Source organism: Vespa crabro, chromosome 2 (assembly GCF_910589235.1).
Source record: "Vespa crabro chromosome 2, iyVesCrab1.2, whole genome shotgun sequence".
NCBI classification, from domain to species: Eukaryota; Metazoa; Arthropoda; class Insecta; order Hymenoptera; family Vespidae; genus Vespa; species Vespa crabro.
In genome coordinates this window covers 20,406,973-20,419,472 of record NC_060956.1, presented here as the reverse complement: position 1 = coordinate 20,419,472, position 12,500 = coordinate 20,406,973, and the positions used below count along the sequence as shown (strand labels likewise).

The following is a 12,500-nucleotide window of genomic DNA, read 5'->3' as shown; positions in this document are numbered from 1 at the left end:
TTTAATTTCATTAACGTTTTCATCTTAAATTGAAATGAAAGAAATTCAATTTTGTTACTATCCTCGAATTGTTTTTAACCGTATAATAGAATGCGTTAAAGGGAAAAAAACAAAAAAAAACAAAACAGAAAAATACAAAAAAATTTTCTCCCTTTATCTTATATCGTTGTTGTTTTCAAGTTTCTACCCGACTAATGTTGTTTGGTCACGAATGACAAAATACATTTCGATGAATTAAATTCTATTTGATTCGTTACGATTATCGAAACTTTTTAAATGTATTGATATTCGTTCAAAAAATGAGAGAGATATATATATATATATATATATCAGAAAGAAAAGAAAAAAAAAAAAAAAACAATTCTCTTTCCTTTCATCATTATTACACGTAGATTTGAAGTCGTTGAAAAGAAAAATAAATAAATAAATAAATAAATGGAGAAATATAATGGCCGTGTGAAATAAAGTTAAATTCGAAAAGAGAAATATTTTTTCATTGACTTTGGATAAGACAGGAGCTATCCCTTTTAAGTCTTTCGATGATAACCTATGGCAAAAGGCGGATTCGTGCGCGACTTGGGAAAGAACTCTGCGGAATTCATGATACTGCCGGCTATGCATTATAGGAAATACGATATCCATCTTACGTCAGATCCATGGGATCTTATACAGACTCGGCAGCACCTTGTTCGAAACAAAACGAACGATTGAACTTACACTTACGTTGCCCGCGAGAAGATACGCGGCATTCCTCTCCTCCTTTTCTCTTACTCCGCATGATTCGAGATGTTCGCCCGCATCCTTATTTTGTACGATTTAACCAGTGAATCAACCAACTGTATAAACCAGTATTACTTATCTAAATCTTTCAGATATATTCGCTCTAAATATACATATATATATATACAAAAGAAATATTATTGATTTTTTTGTTATTTTTAAAGAATTAAACTTTTGACGATCGATCGAAATTTACTTTTATTCTCGTAGAAAAAGATAAAAGATAAAGAAAAAAAATAGAAAGTAAGTACATATAGATACACATGTATTAAGGATGTATTATGATATATGATCAAATGGCAAATATTTTTTCACGATATTAAAATGAAATTATATAAGTAATACTTTCGAGATGTTAAATATTGAAAAAAAAAAAAAAAATAAGATAAACGATTCCATATTATTGATTTTTCCTCTAAAAGGATAAAAATATTGAATATAAAATTATCTATTCTTCGTTATGTTTAAACTGATTTTACATATACAATTTATTTATATTTCGATTATCATAGTTTACTTTTATTTTAAAAGTTAAAAATAAAAAAGAGAACGAAAAAAAGTATATTTACGAATATGTATACGTAATTGAAGTGATAAATATTTTCACGATTTTAAAGAATAATAATAAGCATTGTATTATAATTTTTGCGACAATAAACGCATAAAATCATGAAGAAATAAGAAATGATCATGGGATTCCTTAAGATCTTACCTTGCGGAATTAACGGTACGGACAACATGGATTTACGAAGGAGCCATGCGAAACGATGACTACAGGAAAGAGTAGTGATCGAGAATCGACTCGTACGTAAGCTCGATAGTGAGATCCTTATCGATTTCTCTTTCTGTCTCTCTTTCTTTCTGCAAGCTCGTTAAAAAAAAAATATATATACCACAGTGAATTCTCCCATCGAACGTCCCGAGAATAAATTCGTTCGTGACCAACTCGAAGATAAACGTTCGTGAAATCGTATTTACTTAACGCGTTTTATGAGTCTACTCGATCGACTTTTATTATGCAAAAACGACGATCTCTCTTGAGACCTTTATCAAGGGTAACGGTAAGCACTTTGAGTAACTATATACGTACATAACATCTCAACCAATCATTGGCCTTCTTTAAAGGCGTCGGTACTTCTCACCGTTGATATATTTATTATATCTATATTGATCATCGATTAAATCGTATAAAGATATATACAAGAAAATTTATGAATCATAATAACGTATGATGTCGTAATGTTTTAATATTATATTATAATAAATATATACGTATATATTTTTTTTTATTTCTCGAAATATATAATACAATAACGAATTGTTAATAAAGAGTTATTAAAACATCAATCTAAATCCAAATCTAATTTAATCATATACATATATATATATATATATATATATATATATATATATATATATATACATATATATAAAATAAATATTATGATCATAACTTCGTGATCAATGGTTATTCCTTTGTACTACTTCGAAATACTATCCGAAATTGATCTCGACGTTCAAACGTATTGATGGTAATCGATTCTTTGGACCTAACTTCGTTCCAGCTGATAGCCACCATCTGCTACGATCTTATTGGCCAGTCAGCCAGCCAGCACCATTTATTCTTCGAGAACACATTTGTTCCAGTGTACTTTGTCGGCTAACGCTAGGCGTCGAACATATCGAACTCGATCGGACAGATCTTTTGTTCGTTGGCACACGGTGGGCGCAATCACGCGGAAGACACTACTCGCTTACCGGACTTCTCTTGTGACAGAGGATTTCGAAACGTTCCTTTAGAAAAAAGAAAAAGAAAGAAAGAAAGAAAAAAAAAATAATAGGATAAGGATCATGGAACGAACGAATGGAAAATTAAATTAATAAAAAAAAAAAAAAAAAAAAAAGGAGAGAAAAAAAAATAATAGTATAAGGATCATGGAACGAACGAATGGAAAATTAAATTAATAAAAAAAAAAAAAAAAATAGAAAAAAAAGAAATAAAAGAAAAGAAAAGAGAAGAAAATATCGAAGAAGATAATATCGAAATTTTATAAATACTCGATCGAATCAAAGGATCTTCGAATTTGGCATTGGAAATTCCTTAAATCAGACATTTCAAAAATTTATCGAACTATCTCTCCGATACGTTCTAATCGTAATAACATCTGAAAATTATTTCACTATGCTAAGCTTACTACGCGCGTCTACTCGGAACTTTTTATTTAAAATCGAGAAGAGAGGAAAAAGAGGGAAAGAAATAAAATTGGATCTTCCTTTTTCTCGCTCCTTTAAAAAAAAAAAAAAAAAAAAAAATAAAGGAAAAAGAAAAAAAAATGGATTAAAAAGGAGGCAAACGAAACATCTCGAGGAAATGATTAATTGACGTAGGAATAAAAATTATACGGGTACTTTTGACCCGAGTATCAATCATATTCAATAATTTTGACGATTAATCGCCGATCGATCATATTTAATTTAACATTTCAATTATTGCAATTGATAAATCGTAGTGTAACGTGTAAAGATGAATGTAAACAGTGGCTAGTAGTAGGAAATCGAGACGTCAGGAAGACTACGCTCCTGGTCAACGTACCATTCATGAGGAATTTACGTTCATCCTTCTCTTCTACTTTCCTCCCCTCCCCCACACATATCCCCCTTTAGATGCATGCAATTCCTTTCTCTTTCCTTTTCTCTCTCTCCCGCTCTCACACACACACACACACACATGTACACGTATATATATATATATATATATATATATATATATATATATATATATATAGGTATACATAGTACCTACATAGAAATGTGTACACATCGCATAGATCCCGTATCGTTGAAGGGAGAGAAGATAGACCCTCTCATTGTGCGCACGGATATCCGCGTCACCCAGCCGCAGAAGACAGTTCACGTTCGTGTTTGAAAACCACTCCATTTCTCTCGGAAGAAAAGAAAATCTCTCTCTCTCTCTCTATCTCTCTCTCTCTCTCTTTTTTTTTTTCTTTCTCTCTTTATCTTTCTAAACCGCACGCGCGCGAGCAGCCGGCCACGAACAATTAGAGCCCTTTCAGGAATTCCAGACGAATCCAAACTGTCGCGATTTTCTCAATTCAACGAATGCATAGGACAAAAGATATTCTTCTTTGATGTTGCAATTAGAATTTTTATAAAAGCGAAATGATAATGAAGACTTCGAAAACTATCTCTCTCTCTATCTCTCTATCTCTCTCTGTATCTTTCTCTTTCTCTCTCTCTCTCTCTCTCTCTCTCTCTCTCTTTGTCATAGATCGTTAGAATTTGTCATTCAGACATTGTCAGTTTTTTTCCTTCGAAAATTTGAGAGAGAAAGAAAAAGAGAGAGAGAGAGAGAGAGAGAGAGAGAGACAGAGAGAGAGAGAAGGAGGGAGGGATGGGTGGGGGGAGGAGGGAGGAATATAAAAAAAGCACAAAAAGTTTTAATCATTTTAATGATAGAAACTAAAAAGGGAGTTCCGCTAAAACGTTATACCGGATATTATTGGACGACGTTCTCACACTGCTCCCTTTTTTTTTAAGGGTCGTCATAGTCATTGTCATTTTCATTTTTACGAGTTGGGTGTTCCTCACTTAGTTAACAATTCTTTGTACTTTCATAAAAATTGACTAATCGTCTTACATATTTATATACGCATATACATAAAAGTTTATTCAACGAGCACTCGTTAAACAATTACCATTGCAATGGTTAAAGAGTTAAAGTGATTATCTTGAAAATTGGACTCGTAAAAGAAAGGGAACGGACTTAAAATATAATTAGAAGCTGCTTTAATAATCTGTAAGTACTAGATTTACTTTTAACACACTTGACTTCTTGGCTTCGTGTTTGCACTTTAATGAGGAACGATTGGCGGAAAAGGATATGCGTCGACGTAATCATGTAAAACGGAGAACGACCGGCCGACCTACCAAACGACCTACCAAACGACCGAGTCGACCAGGCGACAAATTAACCTGATTTCATTGTTCCGAACGTAACTCAACGTTCGAGACTATCCAACCGAGAGATTTTCAACGTAGACGTAATTATTTTTTAACTTTTCTTTTTATTTATTTCTTTTTCTTCCTTCCTTTGTTCTTTTTTTTTTCTTTTTTTCTTTTTTTTTTTTTTTTTTTTTTTCTTTCTTTCTTTTTTCTCTCTTTTTTCATGTTTTTCTCTCCTTCGTAAGAGAAAATCTCACTTCGAAAATTTAACAATTACGATGACATTAATAGGCATTTATAAATTGACATCGATATTATTTATAATTTATGAACACAATATTTATAATACGTTTATACGTATGTAAGTAATAACGTGTCACTTTATTTAAATTAATTCCATTTTATTTTCTATAACTCGGTTCTAAAACGAACATCTGACTGGACGTCACCCTTTGTTCATTTTGACGTCTCTTTTTGATCCTAGCCGCAATAAACGGTGTAAAGAGATTAGGATCGTACTCACGTGTATTGCCAATACAATTGTTTGTTATTAAACTGGTCAAATATCCCACGATAATTGTTAATAACATTCCAATCACTGGATACCAAGTGTACGATATTCGATTTATATATGGAACGTTCGAATTGTTACTGAAAAATAAAGGAAACGAGATTTTTTTTTGGATTACGATTAAAATCTCTCATTGATCGGGAGAAAGCAAATTACTATATATAGATCGGCATAATCTAATATTAACTTTATACTCATCGTTATATTATACGCTCGAATTATTACCGGAAGCATATGTTATATATGAATAATATATATGTATACATGACATAAATAGAGAGAGAGAAAGAGAGGGAGGGAGAGGAAGAGGGAAAGAGAGTTAGTTCACAGAAGATAGAAAAGAAATCAGGAAGTTAATTCTTCCATGTAATAAGTTTGTGAATAATCTCAAGTATTTTTAACGTTAATTAACGTAACGTTGTAGTTAAAATTATCTATCAGTAATTCATCAGTATAATTTTTCAATTAAATTAAAATTTAAATTAAATTATACTTGTCAATGAAATATTTTAACGTGGGAACGATAAAGAAAAAAAAAATAAAAAAAATAAAAAGAATATTTAATAATTGGCATACCTGATAGTCGAGTTTAATCCAATTGTCTCATTCAACATCAGTAACGTTTCATTCTCACAACCATCAATGGACACTGGCAATGTCGTTACAGTCACTTTCGAACCGTAAGATATAAAACCTAACGTAATCACAGTGAAAATCATTCCAACGATTGCACCAATTTCATTGGCACTTTCGAAAAACATTCCAAATGTGAAGATACCCAATAAAGGGCCACCAATTATTCCTACCAATCCAATCACCGCCTCGATTAAGCTACCGAGTTTTCCAGCTATCAGGGCGATAGAGACACAGAATATTCCATTTAAAACGGCAAGTAGTTTACCCAAAAGTGTTGCTTTTTCTTTTGGAAATGTAGCACCAATTTTCGAATAAATCGGTTTTATATAATCCTCGATGGCAAGTGCGGCAAGTGAATTCAACATTGCCGAGATCGTGCTTAGGCTTGCACTGAAGACTCCGGAAATGAAGAGCCCCGTGAAGCAAGGTATATAAGACAATTTGTCAATTACAAAATATGGCATAAGTTTATCGCTGGATGATATTTTTCCAGACTTCATTGGATCGCAATCCATGTAAACAGCATACATAACCAGGCCTGAGAAGGAGGTGGTCATTATCAGGGTAAACATTATTACAGAACTCAATATTAGGGCCATCTGGGATGCTCTCAAGTTTCTAAAAATCATGAAATAATATTAGTCAAACATTGATCTTCGAAATCTATCTTATAAGTACAATGAGAATTACTATTTTTTTTTTTTCCTTTTTTTTTCGACATAATCGAATATATGCATGTGCATATATTAGATTAAATTAATCTCACTCGTTATAAGAATCGTATCTTACAAACGTTCTATCAGAGAGAAAATACTCATAACCGAAGCAAATTGCGGAAGTATTCGTTGGAAGCATTCCTCTGAGACGGGGAATAATTTGGTATAGTAAATCAACAGTTGTATTTATAAAACTGACATCGTGGAAATGGAAAAACCGGTGTTTATCTCGTTTGAAATCCAATGAAACGACGACGTCTTACTTGCGATCTATCATTGTTAAGACCTTTTGATAGGGGGTCAAATATGTTTGCGATATCAGAATATTGTGACGTTGGTACTAATTGCTTGCCGGTGCCGTAGGAATTTTTTTAGATATTATCTGAATCATCTCTCTCTTTCTCTCTCTCTCTCTCTGTCTCTTTCTATTTATCTATCTTGGCCGTTATCGACGTATCATATTATGAAAGTAATTAATTTACCATTTGTTATGAATCAAAACGATTAATAATGTTAGTCTCGTACTTGACAGTCAAAAGACGTTGGACCTGGACCTGACCAACGGCAAAAAGTGTAAGAAACATGCAAATTCCGCCAAATAATAGACCCCACCATGTATGGCGTATAGTAAGATCCAAAGTGAACCTGTTCAATGAACGATCATGTTTTTTTTTTTTTTTTCTTAAATAATTAAAATCGATAAGATCAACGAGGATCAATAAATCAACAAGTAAATAAATAATTATAAATTAAAATCAATGTAACTTACACGTTCAAATTTATACGATCACCTCTTATAGCTCTATCCCAAACATCATAAATTCCATTTGGTAGGATACTGGAACCAATTCCAATAACGCACAATGTCGATAGGAACATAAGTAGGCCTTGGAAAACGTCACTTATTAAGACAGCCTTGATCCCACCGATCGTTGAATAGAACGTACAGATTACGCCGATTAAGATGATACTTAAGGTACTGGACAAGCCGGTGGTTGCCTCTAGGGCTATTGAGGGAGCGTAAAGAACGATTCCCGTGTGTAAAATCATATGGCAGAAGTTTGCGACGCTGGCCAATAAACGAACCTTTATTCCAAATCTTCTCTCTATATACTGGTAGATTGCAAGAGAGAGAAAAAAGAAAAAAAAAAAAAAAAAAGAAAAGAAAAAAGAAGAAGAAAAAGTAAAGAAATTTTTAATTTTTATCTTCGTCAAGAATAAGAGAGAATATAATCTAATTCTTAAGTGACTTTAAGGAATGAATTTTTAACATACTGATGAGTTATCTTAAATGAGGATCAAAAAAACTTTAGGCTTTTAGGACGCTCATGTAACGAGAACTACAGTACAGGTTCGACGAAATGACGATCCTAAGGAACGAACGATCGAACGATCTCGGTCGTACGATCGATCGTTCGATCGATCGATCGTACGATCGTTCAATGCCGTCGTCAATTACCTCGAAGACGCTTATGACTTTCAACTCGAAGAAGACTGGTAGGTAGAAGTACATGGCAATAGGCGTTCCAATAAGGAAGCCAATGGTAAGCACGATCAACATCATGCCATGGACGTAGATTTCCGCGCTGATTCCAAGGATCGTAATCGCGGATATGAAGGAAACTGTCATGGCTATCCCCAATGGCAAAATCTTCATGGATCGATTAGCTGAGAAGTATTCCTGTACGTTGATAAATTACTTAGTATAGTATATATATCAAATGAACTATTGCTTTATTTATATATATATATATATGATTAAGAACTTAATTAATAAGATATCTATACATTCATTTTGTAATCGCTCCCCTTAACCTGATTGATTTGTTATCATCCTGACGAGTTATTTTCATTTTTTTTCTTTCTTTTTTTTTTCTTTTTTTTTTTTTTTTATAATAAAAATAATAAAAAATGAGAATCTATAGTACGACGTTATTGATACGATCGATCACAGATTTTTCCTTATTTTTTTCTTTCTTTTTCTTTTTTCTTTTTTTCTTTTCTTTTCTTTTTTAAGTAAATTAACTCGCAATTATGTGAAAGTATTTACGTTTAAAATTGTACGTTTAAAAGTATAAGAAAATAACGATGATATCTATCTCAATGGGGGCTCTCTTACAAGACAAGATTTATCGTATCGTAATCAGATAGTAATGATAGTACGAGCGTTAATTAGCGTCCACGAGTATTTCGGAAATAGCTTACACTACGGTAAGCGATAATTTACTAGCGATCTATAGTCGCTAATTTATATACCTGCTAATATTTATACTTTCGAGAGTAAGATCGTTATGGATAAGAAACGCGGAACATAGACGATCTCTCTTAAGTATCGCGATCTAGGTGTGTGGTTCAACATGAATTATCAGTTATATCTGATAGCAATCTGAAAAAGCAAGAAAGAAAAAGAGAGAGAGAGAGAGAGAGAGAAAGAGAAAGTTATTGATTTTTGAACGTTTCAACATTGAAATTAATTTTCTAGTCTGGTAAACACCTCGGTAGTTCGTTGTTGACCGCCTGTGAACCGATAATAGATCCCAATGCTGGCAGAGATTAGTAGGACTATACCAATGATTATATAGTCATGCCATTGTAAGCTCGACGTCTCATTCTGGATAGTCTGTTTCTGTAAAAAGAATCGTTTCATCTAATATTCATCTTACGTTACTTCAAGATCTGTAAGCGTAAGATTGTAAGCGTACTTATTAAAAATTTTCATGTATTACTTCGATATGAATTTAAACCAACGCTAGTAACCATCGATATATAATATATATATATATATATATATATATATATATATATAAACAATGATGAACAAAATTGAAGACATTACATAAAATTTTCAAAAATGTAAATTCACATTGATTTATATATGCAATCATTGTATATTACAATTGATTATTTAACATATAAAAATGAACGTGATACGAACGAATATATTCTATAGATAAATTTTTAGAAAAGTTTTTGCTCATCATTGTATAAGATTTTCACGACGAATCGTAAGAAAAATAATTTTTGTGATGAACGTTTTAAGCTTTTTTTTTTTTTATTTTTTTTTTTTTTTCTTATATTATATATAACACTCACATCCATTCTTCTTTCGATAGCAGAAACTTTGAATGAACACGTATCTAACAATACTATACTGATGCCGATCACGTAAAGATCATATATAGATATGATCCTTCTCAAGGGTGTCGTCGGCAAAGGAAAACGAACGATCGCGACGTGGACGACAATGTCGACACCGACACGGACAATGTCCGTTGATAAGATAAAATGAAATGAAGGCTTTAGTAAGGACCGAGCGATTGTATGTACGATGCGATTGTACCTGCACGAATGAATGTTCTATTTCGAGTGGGGGAAAAAAAAAAATGCGAAGGTTCGTTCCATTACGTAAAAACTTAGCTCGGCAGTTTCCAAGACACGCGATAGTAAAGTCAGTTGTTTGAATGGTTCGAATGATTTGATAATATTAGATGTAATTAGTATAGAGTTGTTCATTTTAAGATTGAATAATTGAGAATCAAAAGGTACGGTTTGTTTAACAAAGAGACTTTGTTTTGTTTCTTCTTTTTTTTTTTCCTTTTCTTTTCCTCTTCTCTTTTGGATAAAATAAAAGAGGAAGAGAGAGAGAGAGAGGAAAAGTTTCGCGCAAGCCACGATTAAATCTCGAACGAGATTAACTCGGTTGCTTCTTCGTGAGTTACGATATATAAAAGGTGTTATCTATATTCAAAGCACGTGCAACATTTCGAATCGATTGATAAAAGCAATGCGAGAGTAAAGCACGAAACCACCGTCACCACCATCGCCACCATCCACCACCACCACCACCACCACCACCACCATCATCACCTTTACCACCATCGCCATCACCACAAGCAACACTCGAAACTCTTTCGTACGAATACGTTTCGCTTGGATGAACTTGAACAGAGAGAAATTATCGAAGCGATCTTACTACCATTCGAGCGTTTAATTGATTTCAGTTAGTCGAATAGAGTTGTGATACCGTAACAACCGTAAAGACGATAAATTGGAACGCTGAATGAAAACTGACTTTAATGGAACTAAAAAATACGATTCGTTTCTGGCCGTGAATATTTCATGGAATAGAAAGCATTCGGTTAATAGATAATACGATAAATAATAATTATCCACGTTAATGGCGATTTCTGATGGTCAAATAACTCGTTATTATGGAAAAAAAAAAAAAAAAAACCCTCGGCAAAGAATACGTCGACGAGTATTCTTTTGAAAAGGGGAAAAAAAAGAAAGAGGAAAAGAGAGAGAGAGATAGGGGGGGAGGGGGGTAAGAGGGTGGATAGAGTTCCTCATTGAAATGCGCAAAGCATTCAATTCGAAGTTCCGAAAGAGATCAGACCAGATTACCTTTTATTTTCAAATCCTTGACATAATGCATTCGAAAGAGTCTCGTAAGAATATGAAACCATGGAACTAACATGTATTACAATCAATTGGCGATTATATTTCGCTTTCTCATTAAAATAATTTAACAGTATGAACATCTTCCATGCGAATTTAAACGATCCAATAATATCGGATATACGGGGATAATGTGAGTACATTTAAATCTGATAAAAATGAGACGTACGTATATATTACGTGTATGCATAATAATATATATGTATATATATATATATATATATATATATATATATATATATATATATTCTTTTGATCATAAACAGTTTATTCGAATGCGATAAAATGTTAATGGATATTCCACTTAAGGATCATCCAATTTTCAACATTGTTTCCCGTTTATCGAGTGGATCGTTTTACTCGGAAATTATTGACCAATCAAAGGAAGAGAGGACGAAAGTGAAGAAAAGAAGATGAAGAAGGAGAAGAAGAAGAAGAAGGAGAAGGAGAAGAAAGAGGAAGAAAAAGAAAAAGAAAGAGAACGTAAGTGGCGAATTCCCGTCATTAAGTTATTAGCCAAGCAGAGGACGACAGCGGCCTGACTGCTGAACCCGATCGGCCAATCGTTGACCTTCCAGTGGTCGATGAAAATTGACCGTGCGTTAACTGGCCACGTTTCACCCATCTTTGGAGATCTCTATCTACGTCCTTGAAGCCTTAAAAAAGAAAGAAAGAGAGAGAGAGAGAGAGAGAGAGAGAGAGAGAGAGAAAGAGATAAAAAAAAAGAAGAAAGAATATAAAAGAGTAAAGAAAAAAACGATCGAGCAATTTTATTTTAATAACGATACGATCGACGTACTACGTATATGTTTTTCTTTTTTTCTTTTTTTTTTCGATGGAAAAAGAAAAACCAGAACGAAGTTGAACCAAAGAAAAAAAGAAAGAAAAGAAAAAAAATACACTGAAAAAACCAATAATCTATAAAAATCTTCCGTGTTATTTTACTAGTGAACAGGTACCTGTGTATACTTGTAACATATCCTTTTTTCCTTTTTTTTTTTTTTTCTTTTTTTCTTTTTTCTTTCATATTTACGCTCGACATAGATATTCGTTCGTTTAGTTTAACAAAAAAAAAAAAAAGTAAATAAATAAAAAAAAAAAATAAAAAAAAAAGAAACAAAAACAAAAAAAATACGCGAGTCACATCACGAATGTAATACTGTTCTTGTTTTTTCTTCTCCCTCTTTTCTTCTTTTCTATTTTGTTCCTTTTTTTTCTTTTTCTCTTCATTTTTTTTTCTTTTTTCAATTTTCATTTTTCCTCACAGTAATAACTTAGCTTACATTAAATTCTACGTCGTCGGATAATCGACAGGATTAAGCGGTTACTCCGATTAAAACATACGACGCTACATCCAACTGAAATAACCATGATAT

The 12,500-nt window shown here is 32.6% G+C and overlaps 2 protein-coding genes across 12 annotated transcripts in view; one reads left to right on the top strand and one right to left on the bottom strand.

Annotated features, from left to right (window-relative positions):
* Positions 1-12,500, top strand: part of LOC124433166 (tensin-like) — a 169,741-nt gene that overhangs the window by 22,840 nt on the left and 134,401 nt on the right. The window lies entirely within an intron of this gene.
* Positions 4,870-12,500, bottom strand: part of LOC124433167 (putative sodium-dependent multivitamin transporter) — a 64,886-nt gene continuing 57,255 nt past the window's right edge. Inside the window, exons 3-8 of one of the 2 annotated variants that reach the window (XM_046982881.1) lie at positions 9,161-9,292; positions 8,126-8,347; positions 7,436-7,779; positions 7,192-7,311; positions 5,891-6,568; positions 4,870-5,394 (exon numbers count right to left, since the gene is read on the bottom strand). In XM_046982881.1, coding sequence (XP_046838837.1) covers positions 5,145-5,394; positions 5,891-6,568; positions 7,192-7,311; positions 7,436-7,779; positions 8,126-8,347; positions 9,161-9,292 — 1,746 coding nt within the window. In that variant the 3' untranslated portion in view covers positions 4,870-5,144. The remainder of the gene's footprint in view (positions 5,395-5,890; positions 6,569-7,191; positions 7,312-7,435; positions 7,780-8,125; positions 8,348-9,160; positions 9,293-12,500) is intronic. The other variant, XM_046982882.1, reaches the window with a different exon arrangement.